At 52.4% G+C, this 14,196-nt stretch overlaps 5 protein-coding genes across 5 annotated transcripts; 2 read left to right on the plus strand and 3 right to left on the minus strand.

Annotated features, from left to right (window-relative positions):
• The first annotated feature begins 143 nt into the window (after positions 1-143).
• On the plus strand, positions 144-3,866 carry PV05_01427 (uncharacterized protein). Its single transcript, XM_013466418.1, has one exon. It carries the CDS (start codon positions 305-307, stop codon positions 3,434-3,436), a length of 3,132 nt encoding a protein of 1,043 aa, XP_013321872.1. The 5' UTR covers positions 144-304; the 3' UTR covers positions 3,437-3,866.
• PV05_01428 (uncharacterized protein) lies at positions 3,469-6,130 on the minus strand. The gene has a single exon (XM_013466419.1). It carries the CDS (start codon positions 5,950-5,952, stop codon positions 3,994-3,996), a length of 1,959 nt encoding a protein of 652 aa, XP_013321873.1. The 5' UTR covers positions 5,953-6,130; the 3' UTR covers positions 3,469-3,993.
• Positions 6,131-6,326: 196 nt separating this feature from the next.
• PV05_01429 (aspartyl/glutamyl-tRNA(Asn/Gln) amidotransferase, B subunit) lies at positions 6,327-8,344 on the plus strand. Its single transcript, XM_013466420.1, has 2 exons — positions 6,327-6,677; positions 6,727-8,344. Exons 1-2 carry the CDS (start codon positions 6,383-6,385, stop codon positions 8,193-8,195), a joined length of 1,764 nt encoding a protein of 587 aa, XP_013321874.1. The 5' UTR covers positions 6,327-6,382; the 3' UTR covers positions 8,196-8,344.
• On the minus strand, positions 8,184-10,054 carry PV05_01430 (arginase). Its single transcript, XM_013466421.1, has one exon. The coding sequence runs from the start codon at positions 9,691-9,693 to the stop codon at positions 8,614-8,616; it is 1,080 nt and encodes a 359-aa protein (XP_013321875.1). The 5' UTR covers positions 9,694-10,054; the 3' UTR covers positions 8,184-8,613.
• Positions 10,055-10,393: 339 nt separating this feature from the next.
• Positions 10,394-14,149, minus strand: PV05_01431 (uncharacterized protein). The gene has a single exon (XM_013466422.1). The coding sequence runs from the start codon at positions 13,644-13,646 to the stop codon at positions 10,716-10,718; it is 2,931 nt and encodes a 976-aa protein (XP_013321876.1). The 5' UTR covers positions 13,647-14,149; the 3' UTR covers positions 10,394-10,715.
• Between the last annotated feature and the right edge of the window lie 47 nt (positions 14,150-14,196).

Here is a 14,196-nt window from a genome sequence, read left to right on the forward strand (position 1 = left end):
GGATGAAGCAGTGATAAAGCCACATTGACCGTGAATGACCAAGAAATGTCGTTGTCAGACTCGTTGCTTTATTAAGTACAGGCGGTACAGAAGACGGGGTGCCAGATCTCTGAACTCCCGAACGTCTTTGCCTCTGGCCCAATCAGAACTGCCTTGAAACTTGTTTCAACATCAGCCTTGGGAGGTTCATCTTGGTATATTCCGATACGGAGTGCATCTGTGGATCGCTACTCTACAGGCGCCGTGGTTGTAGGTTCTCATATCGTCGTCGAATCTCTATGCCTGGGTCAAGATTGTGGTCAAAATGCCCTCCTTCACCATCGAAGCTGAGGGCGAGACCAATCCTCTCTCAAGGCAACTGGTGATCTCTACCCTCGTCAGTGCTTCACAGCCCACGGCTCAAGCATTAAAAGTCGCCACTCAACAACTTGGAAACTGGGAAAAGACACCTGGCTATTATGTGCTTTTGCAGGATATTTATGCCGACCTCTCCCTCAACCAGGAAGTCAGATTTCAAGCCGTCATTCAGCTCAAGAATGGCATTGACAAATATTGGCGGAAGACAGCGACCCATGCTATCGACAAGAACGAAAAGCAGCAAATCAAATCCAGATCGATAGAAGCTGGCGTTCGAGAACCAGTCACAGCGCTCGCTCTTCAGAACGCTCTGATGCTGGCAAAAATTGTACGCTACGAATTCCCTCATGACTGGCCCGATGTTATCCAAATAATCATTCAGCACCTCCAATCTGCCGGTCAAAACGACCTTCATACATCCAATATCTTGACGATAACTTTACAAGTCATCAAGGAATTGGCATCGGGGAGGCTCCAACGGACAAAGAAAAGCCTTCAACAAGTGTCGTCTGAGCTTCTGCGCGTGCTTGGGACTCTTTATGTCAATTTGGTATTGCGATGGCAATCGTCTTCAACGGTTCTCGAGCTGGAAAGCGCACGGAACAGCCACTCGGCCCTGAAGACTTTGAGGCGTCTGCTTGTTGTAGGCTTCGAAAGCCCACATCGGGAAGCAGACGTTACTCAATTCTGGGCTCTTCTGCAATCACATCAAGATAGCTTTTGGGCCGCTCTCAGTCAAAAGGAACCGTCTGACCTGAAAACAATGCTAACGAAGCACCTCTTGCAATTGTCCAAACTCTACCTGGATATGGCGCGCAATCACCCGGCCTCATTCGTCCTTTTGGGTTGCGCGGACATTCTGAACCGATCCTGGAGTATCATCAGTCAGACCGACTCCAAGGCTGCCCTTCAAGGTAATTTCGACTGGGCCGTATACCGGAATGGAGATGCCAATGACGAATCACCCCTCGAGAAGCTATCATTGAAAGCCTTGCTATTGTTCCGGGCGTGCTGCAAGATGGTGTTCAATCCTGTCCAGACCTTCAGATATCAGACGCCACAAGACAAAGAGGACCGCAAGGAGGCAGTGGACTTCGTCAAGAATAGTGTCTTAACGGAAGGCTTTGTAATTCAGCTGATGGAGATCTTGGTGACGCAGTATTTTGTCCTGCGACCCTCGGATCTGAGAGACTGGGAGCAAGAGCCTGACGAGTGGGAGAGAAGGGAGGAAGAGATTGCAGATGCATGGGAGTTCTCCATCCGCTCATGCTCAGAGAAGCTCTTCCTTGACCTTGTTATCAACTTCAAAGAGTTGCTCGTACCGCGGTTGCTTGATGTCTTCCGGCAGTACGCCGTCACCACAAACACAAATGTCCTCTTGAAGGACAGCCTGTATTCCGCCATCGGCATAGCCGCCGCATGCCTTGAGGATGTCCTTGACTTCAACAGCTTCCTCCGCACAACGCTTGTCCCGGAGGTGCAGATGAATCAGCCTAATTACAATTTACTAAGACGACGCGCAGCTATATTGCTTGGGCAGTGGGTGCCTATCAAGCCAGAGATCATCGACAGAATCGCGGTATACCAGATATTCACACACCTTCTTGCTAGCGGCGAGCAGCTCAATGATCAGGTTGTCCGCGTTACGGCTGGCCGTCAGTTACGCCTCGTGCTGGAGCCTTTCGAGTTCAAGATCGCTGACTTTCAGCCCTATGCCGACCCGATATTGAAGAGCCTCATGTCCCTGATAGCGGAGACCGAACTGTCTGAGACGAAAATGGCACTCCTCGAAACAGTCAGGGTGGCCGTGACAAAGCTGGAAGGTCAGATAGAGCCATATGCTCAGGACATCATGTCCATGCTACCACCGCTATGGGCGGACTCGGGCGAAGAGCATCTCATGAAGCAAGCTATTTTGAGCATGATCACGGCCATTGTCAACAGCTTAGGGCAGAAGAGTCTGTCCTATCACGCTGCAATTATTCCCATCATCCACGACTCTGTCCAGCCTGAATCCGATGCCATTGTCTACCTCTTGGAGGAAGCCCTTGATTTGTGGTCCGCCATTTTACAGCAAACACCGTCCGACCAAGTATCGTCAGATTTACTGGCATTGTCTCATTCCCTGCTTCCACTCCTGGGCATCGGCAGCGAACTCCTTCGGCAGATCTTCGAAATCGTCGAATCATACACCATTCTTTCACCCACCACCGTACTTGCACCTCAATTTCTGACACCACTACTTACGTCAATGAAGGAGCTCCTTCCCGTGCTCTCCTCCAGTCGTGCTCGGGATGCGTCTTTGGCTCCCCACGTCCTCGACAACCTAGTCGCCACTATCGCCGTTGAAGGGCACTCCAATCTCGATTCGCATCAAGCGCTTACGCACATTCTCGAATCCGTGCTCAACACGGGATATTTATCAACCCTTCTCACTCTGCTGAAAGAAGCACATGAGTATCATCAAGACCCACGACCCAACCGCAGACCACCAGACATCATCGGCCCTGGCGAAACTACACTGCTCACACTACTATCCCGCATCGCACTGCTCTCACCTGACCAGTTCGTTCAAGCCGTTGTTGCCGCGAACGTCAATTCGACCTCTTCACCAACACCCACACACTGGCTTCTGACCGAATGGCTCCAATCAATCGACAGCGTCGGCGACGTGTTGCGCAAGAAGCTGCAGGTTCTTGCTTTAACAAATCTCCTCACTGCCACGACACCGCCCTTCCCAGAGCTCATGCTCGAGAACCTCCAGTCCCTTCTCACTGTATGGACAGACGTTACTGTCGAATTGGGCCAGGAAGCCGCCGACGAAAGCGAGGGCGATTATCTCTGGCATAACAGACCAGGATATGTACCCGAGTGGCCGGACGCGACTCCCGAAGACGGCCGAAAGAGGGCAATAAGTAATGCTGATCCGATTTATACAATCAACATCAGGCATTTCATTGCCAGTAGGCTGCGGTTGACAATGGAACGAGCAGGCGGCCCGCAAACCTTTGAGCATGAATGGTTAACTAGAATTGACGGGGTTGTGCTGAAGGCTTTTGTCGACTTGAAGTTGTTGTGAGCGTGGAACATGACTTGTCAATCGGGAGAGCCCGTGGAGACTGTTCCGAGCAAATTTTGCTGCTATGCGGCGGATTGTTGCTGAAGGTTAAAGGTGAGCGCAGAGACGAAGGTTTGGCATGAAATGGAGGCATCGAGCACAAGTATCTGACCAGCATCACTACCATCATGCTTCGGCGTTGTGGACTGATGTCCTGTGATGAGGAATGCAAGCATACACTCGGGCAATAGCTTTACGCAGCCTGCATGGCATTGGGGGATCCAGGGATCTCTAAGGTGTAGTACTTCAGCAGTGGGACGACGACAGGATGATCAGATACGGCCAGACAACGACAGGGATGCCAGAAACAAAGCATCAGAAAACTTGGATTTTCAATATGTTAAGTTCTCTTGTTCGATGCCAATCCAATGCTCTGAACACATTCATCATCAGGCCTGTCTCCCATTGTGCTAATGCAGATGAGTCTATGCTGGACCACGTAGTCCACAATCCCGTACACTTCCCTGTCTCCTCGCCTGACACTCCATACACCAGGGCCAACCCTTCATAAATTCTAGTTACTTGATAGTGCTCGCCCTCCTTAAGCCAACATGATATCTCATAAACAAGGTATCAATGAAATGATCATGCTTGATGCCCGGCGGCTTCGCTTTTGCAAACTCATCCAGTGCATCCTGCGGCTTGTAGCCTTCCCTTTCTATCAAGTAGCACGCAATGAAGAATCCCGTCCGGTTGTACCCGTAATGGCAATGCACGCCGATCGCTTTGTCCCCGTGTCCATTCTCGCCGCGCAGGCGGTCGACGAGGGCAATGAAATCCTTGACCTCGACTGGGGTCGGCGGGACTTTACTCACGGTCGGGAACTTGTGATATTCGATCCCGCCGCGCTCGAGGGCTTTGGTGTCGTACACGGGACTATCGTGGCTGATGTCGATGACGGCGAAGATGCGCTCGCGCCATTCGCGGAGGAACACCGTCGGCGTGTGCACGGGGTCCTGTTCGCGGAGGGTCTTGAGTGCGCGGAAAAGGCCATGCGCGCCAGGGCCAATGGGGCCGGACACGGGCGTGACTTGTCGCCATTTCTCGAGGTTCTTGACGTCCCATTTCCCCGACGTGGTGAGTTTCTGGAGTTGCCAGCCCAGGCTGAGTTGAGAGGAGACGTAGCGGGAGAGGAAGTCCTCGATGAGACCCGCCACGGTGCGGTAGGTGGAGTGGTCGTACATGAGCGCGTGGGCGGCGGGGGAGGGCAGGATGGCGGTCTTGACGATCGTGCTGTTGTGGCTGGACATCTCACTCGTGGAGGGGATGGTGCCGAATGTCTGGTCGGAAGCTGCCGGTTCTCGATCCAAATCTGATGTAGGCGGGTGAGGACTTGTGTCGGTCTCGTCGACGGCTGAGTCCGTCTTGTTCGTTGTCGGATCGTCAGCAACTGGGACAGCTTTGCTTGCTGTAGGTGCGTCGGTGTTTGCTTCCAATGGCTTGCTGAGGTACGAGGCGATGTGTTTGACTTCAATTGGTTTGGTGACGGTGTCGGACTCGCCTGCGATGAGGAATAGCGGCACTTTGATCTTGGACCAGACTTCTTTGCCGGGCAGGCCACCAACAGGGTGACCGGAGTCATCGTATGTTGGTAAGCATCCAAGTGTTGCCCGCTTCCAAACAGCAGTCTTGAAATTGCTGTTGAAAGCCAGCTGGAGGCGACGGAGGTCGATCTTAGCACCTTTACCGGCCATCCGTTCCACACTCTTAGAGTTGACTCCGCCTCTTCGATCAAGGAATCGAACGATGTTCAAAACCGTGTCTGGAAGAGAGAGGAATCTCCTGGCCATCGTGACTTGTGATGGCTCAGGCGGGAAGGCTTTAGGACAAAGGCCGACGATTCCTTCAACAGGCACAGAGAACTGAGCGTCTGTAGCGAGCGTCGCGGCGATCGAACATCCGAGGCTATGCGCCACGAAGACAACCTTTTTGTGGCCTTTCTCGCGGCAGATGTCCTCAATGGCTTTTCGCCATAGTGTTACAAATGCTTGGAAAGTGTAGGCATTGTAGTCCTTTGGCGAGAAAGCAGAGAGGCCGTGTCCAGGCAATTCTATGCCGAAGCATGGCCCGACGTTGACTAAGGAGCCTAATAAGGGAGCAAACTGAGGTAATGATCCACCCAGACCATGTATGAAAACTAGGAGAGGCAGGTCCGCTATAGCCTGAAGCTTTTCGGCATGAGCGTGCGGGTGGTAGAAGATCCTGATAGAAGGATATCTGGCATATCCCGTCTCATAAGAACGGTTTTCCGAATGGTCTTTGAGCAGAGGATGATCATTGTCGTCTAAGCTCGTCGCCTCATCTCGAGAATCCGGTTTTGCGAAAAGATAACACCGTGAGAGGTAGACTGTTCCAGCGCCCAGCAATACTGCAATGGCAGCCGACGTAGCCACAGCCATAGTCTTGGGTGCTGATCCGTAGAACAGCCTAGGGTAGAGAGTCCCAAGTTGGAGACGGGGGATCAGGTTGGTACTCATGTCCAGACATGATATTCAGAGCTGGAGGAGTGTAAAGCATACCAACAAAATGACGAGATCTTCCTGCCTTGGAGGTCGTAGGAGACAATTTGACGGTCGTGGTTCATGAGATCATGCGGTCATAGTGTAGCAAACAGAAGTTGATCCCAACGAAGTGGTAGGGGGAGACGTTTCTATTGATTTTTTGGCCTTTGATAGGAACGTGATGGAAGCGGCAGTGTTTATTTGGTCATTCATTGCGAAATCGGACTACGGTGAAACATTTCCCCCTCATACCCTTCGAGCCTTCCTGTACGGCAAAACATGAGATAAGAGCGCGTAATTCCTCAGAAATCTTTCCCCGGCCAGCTGGGTACCAGAACCACACCTTGCAGGGCTTCCACTAATATCCAGGCGCTGACCCTGCCGATGTTGGTGTCTTCAGCAGTCTATGCAGCAAAGATGGATGAGCTGGATGCGCCCGTTTTCCCGGTGCCGGTACTTTCCTTTCCAGCAATGCGGTAGTTCAAGAGTCGTACCCATATCGCGGACCTTCCACTCTTCGCAACCTCAATGGCAGGAGGATCGTCGGCCTCTTCGCAAAGAACTGAAACAAGCTGCCAAGGCAGCAAAGAGGGCTTCAAGTCCCCCAGCGCCTGAAAAGCAAGATCTTCTCGACGAGTGGGAGTTGACCGTTGGAATCGAGATTCATGCACAGCTCAACGCGGCCAGAAAGCTCTTCTCATGCAAGTTCAGTGTCTCAAACCGAAGCAAGCACCTGCTAATGATGTGCAGCTGCCTCAACCGTCGCGACGTCCGAACCAAACTCCAATGTATCAGCTTTTGATATTGCTCTGCCGGGATCTTTGCCAGTCTTCCAACCGGCTGTCGTCCTACCAGCTCTTCGAGCAGCCATCGTTCTAGGATGCAACATTGAACCAGTCAGCTACTTCGACCGCAAACACTACTTCTATCATGATCAACCTGCAGGCTACCAGATCACTCAATATTACCATCCTTTCGCAAGAGACGGCCTGGTCACTTTGACGTCTGATGATGGCTTGGAAGAGGGACGAGTAGTCGAGGTGCATATCAAGCAAGTACAATTGGAACAAGATACGGCGCGAAGTCAAGAGGAAGATGAACACACAACGTTGGTAGACTTCAACCGCTGCGGCCAGGCCTTGGTTGAGATCATCTCGCTCCCCAACTTACACTCCCCTCGAGAAGCAGCCGCATATGTCCGCAAGGTTCAGTCATTGCTGTACGCTGTCGATGCTGTCACCACTGGAATGGAACAAGGCGGACTCCGAGCCGACGTCAATGTCTCTGTCCGCCGTCGGAACGGAGACAGTGATGGCGGTTTCGAGTACAGCGGTGTATCAGGTCTAGGCCAACGAACGGAAATCAAAAATCTCAGCACTCTCAAAGGCATCGAAGATGCCATCAAGGCAGAGCGAGACCGTCAAATCAGGCTTTTAGAATCCGGCGGTGTGGTTGAACCAGAAACTCGAGGCTGGTCCTTGACTCATCCACACGAAACTCGAAGGCTTCGTGGCAAAGAAGGTGAAGTCGATTACAGATATATGCCCGACGCTGATATTCCGCCCTTGTCCTTCGACCTTGATCTCATTAACCATGTGGCTCGAAGCATGCCTCCGACACCTGCTGTCCTTGTCAGACACTTGGTCCAAGATTATGGACTTTCCGTTACGGACGCAAGAACTCTGGAGTCGCTTGACGATGGCGAAAGGTTGATTTACTTTCAAGAAGTCGTCGCCGAGTTGCTAAGTCTAAATGCCCCTGAAGTGAACGAAACTGATGTCGGAAAGATTGCTGGTAACTGGGTTTTGCATGAAGTGGGCTCACTCTTCTCAACTGATGAGAGTATGTGGTCAAGCGATAGGATCCCAGCGAAGTCTCTCGCCCACATCATTCATCAATTGAGAAAGAATGCTATCACCGGAGCATCCGCCAAATTGATACTGAAGCTGATCTTTGATGGTGATGATCGACAGGTTTCGGACATCATCCGTCAAGAGGAGCTGATGTACGTGGAGATGTCCCCTGAAACGTACGAGACAATTGCGAGAGATATCATCCAGAACCATCCACAACAAGTCAAGGATATTGTGGAAAAGGGCAAGATCGGAAAACTACAGTTCCTGATGGGTCAGATGATGAGACACCCACGAAGAAGCGAGATGAGTGCTCCAGAGGCTGAGAAGACATTACGCCGCCTCATAATGGGGGAGAAGAGTTGAGATGCCATAGTGAGCATGATGAGCGCTATGCACTGAGAGAGGCAGTAGCGAGACCTTGTCACTCGGGATACTATGAACTACTGTTGCTACCGTTGATACAGTATCATATCCCATCTAATCTTCCCGAGACTCCTTTTCAATCCCATTACCATGAGTCCTTGCATGGCGCTAGTTTACTTAGTCGGCACGAGGCTGATGAACCCCCTGCCCCTCCGGACTCCATCCAACCGTTTTTGCTCGCCCATCTATTATTCCAAAATTCTATCCTGAGTGCCTTACTTTGGAGCTCAAGGAAAATGCAGTGGGTCCTGTTCTCTCATGTTTCGTCTCTCGTAACTTCGGTCAAACAGCTCTCATCGTGATTCCCATGTCTTGCGGCATCCGCTCTTCCCTCAAGCCACGATGCTACGCTGCTTTCTCATAGCAATGTATCACCGAGAGCACACCTGACAAGACTCACACCCGCCCTCACCGTCTCACTCGCCCCAGCGACCTCCAGACTGGGATTGACCTCGACCAAGTCCATGGCAACAAGCTGGCCCGTCTCATGCACGCACTCGGCAATATAATCACCTTCGCGCAACGTCAAGCCCCCTCTCACGGGTGTCCCGGTACTCGGCGCCCACATGGGATCCAGCGCGTCGACGTCGAAGCTGAGATGTATGGGGGTGTCGGCACCGATATGTGCCAGCGCCATCTCGACGACGCGTCCGATGCCGTGCCGGTCGATGTCGTGCATACTGAACGCGCGGATCCCGTTGTCGCGGAGTATCTTCTTCTCGCCTCTGTCCACGTCCCGCAACCCGATGTACACGAGCTTACTCGTGCTCAGGGTCTGGTCGTCTTCCAACCATCCAAACATGTCGCGCTCGTCGCTCTTGGCCAACCCCGTCAGAAAGGCAACGGGCATACCGTGCACGTTTCCCGACTCGCTCGTCTCGGGTGTGTTGATATCCGCATGTGCGTCGACCCATATCACGCCGATCTCTTTCCTGCCGGCATACCGCTCGCGAATCGCCTTTGCAGTGCCCGCGATGGTGCCAATGGCTATGCTGTGGTCGCCGCCGAGCGTGAGCACCATGCGTCCCGCGCGGGCCTGCTCGTAGACTTGTCCTGCGAGTCGCTGTGTCACTGCGCTCACGGCGCGCGGGTTCTTCATGCCCCTGTACTCGGGGTCCGACGACGGGCGGAGCTGGTTGTAATCATGCACGCTCGTGTCGCCGTGGAGAGTATACCCGAGTTCGTCGCGCATTTGGTCGAGAAGCCCTGCGGCCACGAGCGCCGTGGGAGCCGCGTCGACGCCTTCTTTGCATTGGCCGCCGGAGAAGCCGACGAGGACGACGCCCAGGTCGGAAGGGGAGGTGAGGAATTTCTGACGGATCGTCGACGGAGATGACATGTCGTAGTATTGACCGTTCGAGTGGCCGTTCTTGGAGTGACCGTTGGTGTCGGGATGGCTGGTGGCCGGAGTGCTCTTCTCGGGCGCCTTGGGTTGCATGATGGGCGGCGGCGGTGGTAGTAGTGGTAGTGGCGAAGACGTGCGTATGTGTCAACCAAGGTACTGGAACAAAGGATGCGGTCTAAGTTGTCGTTCAGGGTGGAATGATGCGTCTTGGTCTTGATATGAAGGGATAATGACCGCCCAGAAACAAATACGATGGAAGTGGAATGTGCTTTTTGTACGCCAGACTTTTTCGACCTGTATGTATGTACAGCCCCAAGGAGAGAAAAAATAAACTAAAGTCAAGGAGAACAAGAGGAAAACAGAGAATGAGGATGACTCCGTTTATGTAGTTCTCACTCGAATGTGTAAGATAGAAATTCCAACTGCGTTGCCCTCCCACGTCTCGGTCTCCGCCTTCGGAGCGTCAACAGTGATAACTTGCATAGCACCTAGGATAGTATGGTGTCGCTGGTCGAAATGACGGTGGTGGGGATGGAACGTGCATGCATGAGTACCTGAGATTGTTGCCGGTCTTCCCCTAAGTGCAAGATTAACCGCCATGGTGGCACAAGCAGGTCTCGGGCTAGATCGTTAAGTGACAATACATCCGTCCTTATCATCCTCATTTCCCCTAAGTACAGTTGTTGTCGAGCCTGACATATTCATTGCTAACAGAAACGACTCACAGAGTTTTTCGCGCAGAATTCTCTACTCGACGTATCATCACATGGTCCCATGCATGAGCATTCAGTTGAAAAATGGGCATTCAATTGCGTAATCCTGTGGTCTCATTCGACATGGCAACTTCGGCCCAATGTCTTGTATAGGCCCCGAGGCCCCTATTGGGGTTTATGTCTACGGCAACATGACCAGCTGACCAGGACTTCTAACAAGCCAAGTCTTTGGTTCAACACAGTTGCCACCCTGTCTTCTCCAGATATCTGGTATTGGTACATTGGTGTCGAGCGAGGTGAGGCGCGAAACGACAACCAGATCCTCGCTAATGTCGGGGTCGTAAGGGCGTTGTAGAACGTTTCCTATCCATCTTGCAGGGTGGAATGACGGTCCTGTCCGCCTCAGCCCAAAAATTTCTTCAGCGTAAGGTCGAGCTTTTGTAGGGACAGTGGCTTTGGAAGGAAAGCATCGGCACCGCTCGACATACAGAGCGAAGCGGCATCGGGCCCAACCACCGCGGTGACCATAATCAATGGTCGTGACCTAGAGACAGTTCCGTCTCGCTCCATCTCTCGAATTTCTTTCAAAGCTGTGACACCATCCTTGCGTGGCATGGATTGATCCATCAAAATGAGATCGATCTGTGAATCGTGTTCAACAATCTTTTCCACCGCCTCCTGTCCATCATCCGCTGTCATGACATTGTAGCCCAGCGTCTGCAGCATCTTTACACCAAGCTTCTGGTTGATTTTGTTATCTTCCACCAGTAGCACGGTTGAACCACTCAATGCTTTTCTCTCCCTCATGGGATTTTTGGGCCCATTCTCGACAACGTCCACCATCGGAGCAAATCTGACTGAACGATCGGCAGCAGGAGATTTACCAGACTGGATCACAGAAACAATGCTGGTCACCATGCGATGCCAGAGGAGAGGCCGTTGGATGGGAATGACGTGTGAGGGAGGAGCGGCGCCAATTGTTTTGTCCAACAGAAACTGGGAGTCATACGGCATAATGACAAACTGATCTCTCGGTTGCAGAAGACGACCCAGTAGTGAGGAATCTTCCTTCAGATAGTCGAGGTCGGCCCAAATGTAACTCCAGGAATCAGATATAACATCCTCAGGATCTGCCACGACAACATTGAAGCCATATACTGACCACGCCAATTCTAGTCCTTCGCTAAGACGACTTCCAGGTTTCTGGTAGACAGCCATTTGAAGGTTCTCTCCAAGAGGGATCGAAGATTCCAACGGGTCAACCGGGCCGGTTGTTGGAATAGTAACGGTAAAGGTGCTGCCGGATTTGGCGAGCTCGCCTCCGTCCACCTTGCTGCATATACTTTCAATAGAAATGGTGCCTGAAATCTTCTCCAAAAGCTGTCTGATGATGGCCAATCCAAGCCCTGTTCCCCTTTCAGCTCCCCTTGTCTGGGCTTGTTTGAATGGTTCAAATAGGTGAGGTATGAAGGATTCAGGTATGCCGTAGCCAGAATCCTTGACCTTGACTACCAAGGTAGTCTCGACGCATTCCACAAGAAGAATCACGTAACCGGATTGGGTGAATTTTAAGGCGTTCGTCAGTAAATTCATCAAGATGCGTTGCAAATATGTTTCGTCCAGGAACACAGTCTCGGGCACATTTGGTGCCACCACTATCATCAGTTCCGGAGCCGCTTCGTCATCCTTTCTGGGTAATATATTGAGAATCGACTCACACGCCTTGCGTAAGTCCAAGCTTGTAGGCCGACAGATGGCTTCGCCTTTCTCCAGCCGCGACCAATCTAGCACATTCGCCGTAATCATCGACAGGGATCTGGTGGCTTCTTGGATGGCGAGGAGTAGAAGACGAGACTCGCCATTGAGTTCCATGCGCGACAACAGGTCGCTGTAGCCCTGTAGTTGATGGAGAGGCGTACGAATCTCATGAGAGGCTGACGCAATGAACTCGCTCCTTGCTGCTGCTGCCGCCTCTGCATTCTCCTTCTGTGCTATGGCGGCCCATAGCTTCTTCCGCGTCTGGACGATCTCGGCCAGCTTGTTCCGTGCGATGGTGGCAGAGTGCGCCAGCAGGCCATTGGCAAGCATACAAGTCAGAATCGCGATGCTAGTAACAGCGACGGGTAAATCCGGAGGGTATCCTCGGTCCTGACTTGGGGGTCCTCGTGACCAGAAGGTTGTCGCCCACATTCCTGTAAAATGCATTGCTGCCACTCCTGCAGCAGCGACGATAGAGAAGACCAGCTGCTGAGTAAGGTTGACCTCGATTTGTGGAATCAAAATACATCCAGTTGTGCACACCAGCCAGCTGATCAGGGCGGAGAGCACGACAATGGAAGGTTGCAATGTGAAATGACCGTCCGGGATTTTCATTGCCAGAACGCCAACATAATGCATGCTTGTAATTGCTAGTGACCAAACGAAACCTGTGACAAATTTCGGCGGGCTCGCACCGTGGTAAAGTAAGCCAGCAATGCCAGTCAACCCGCTGACAGGGTCGGAGCCGAGTTTTGACGTCTTGAAGCTCATGAAGGCTGGGATGCTGAGCCTGCTGCTATCAGAACCCTGCGTCGTTGATGACCGACGAGATACATCGCCCTCCATTGAACTTCTTGCCAGGCTCTCCGTATCAGCTTCGGACCCCTGATAGTAAAAATGGCCTCGCGGTTTGGAAGACTGACTCGGGCTCAGAGCTGAAGAACGATGACTTCCTGGCTCCAAGGTTGCACCGTTTGCTCCGGCGAAGTGTTCTTCGAGAGGGCCCAGGCCGCTGTCGCTTCGAAAAAGGTGCCTTCCGGAGCGACCTCGTTCTTCAAGATCGGTAGCTTCTTGGGATGTAAGAGAGTCCTCTTGATCGTCCGATGACTGTGGATCAAGGAGGGCATCCGTACTCGCATCCCCATTGTGATTTGATAACGGAAAATCTTGCGCAACCTCTCTCCGGAACTCCCGTCTGGCCTTGTGCTTCCTCCTCTTGCTGGTCAGATAGCGATCTCGCAGAAGACCCAACCCCAACGCGGCAAACGTGAAGGAGACCGCCAGGATCGCGCTGACGATCGTAAGAGGCACATCCAACCCTATTCGAACATCGAGTTCACAAGCCAGCATGGCAATGAAATGGAGACTCCATATCGAACAGAAGCCGAACGTCAAGCTGCCGAGTAATGTCCATACCAGTACACCACTAAAGTACCGAGAGGTTCGTGCTTGACACATCATCTGCGTTGCGGTAAAAGCGCCCAGCAGAGACACTGCAATGGAGGCAGCGATCAGGCCAAAGTTCCAGTGAGGCACAAGCCTCCGGAGAGCAGGTTGCTCGTGCAGTTGATCCATATTGACAGGTCGTCAGAGACTCCTGCGTGCCGAGAGAGATCTCTAATGGTCAACGAGCAGATTTTATACGGTGTTGAGTCACGATCTTCGGCCGCTTCATCATCACGGCCTGTTGATGTACAATTTCGAGTCCTCCTCTTCAGACAACGCCTGGCCTGGGTGCGGTATATTCTCTTGCCCACGCCGGATGTCCTTGTGAGCTGGCGTATCAAAAGCAGCTTGGCGTACAGCAAAGGAATGCGACGCAGACAAAGGGCTATAGGGGCTAACCAGCAGGAGCGGTGGTCCCAGTAGACTGGTAGCAAAGAGACCGAGTACCGCAGAACCGGCAGGCGACCTAGCACGAGATAATGCTGTTGACGAGAAGAATAACCTTGCGGGGAGTTATCTAGTCGATAAGAAATTGAAGGACAATGGTGCTGTTGCAACGAGAAGTCGGTTTGCAGCGCAGTCTATGAGTCCGGATTTGTGACGACAGAAGCTAGATGATGGCTCGGTTTGGTGGCTGAACCCGAGCGAGCGAAAATAATAATAATGGTGTTTGTCCGCG

This window comes from Exophiala xenobiotica, assembly GCF_000835505.1.
Source record: "Exophiala xenobiotica strain CBS 118157 unplaced genomic scaffold supercont1.1, whole genome shotgun sequence".
In the NCBI taxonomy this organism is placed as follows: Eukaryota; Fungi; Ascomycota; class Eurotiomycetes; order Chaetothyriales; family Herpotrichiellaceae; genus Exophiala; species Exophiala xenobiotica.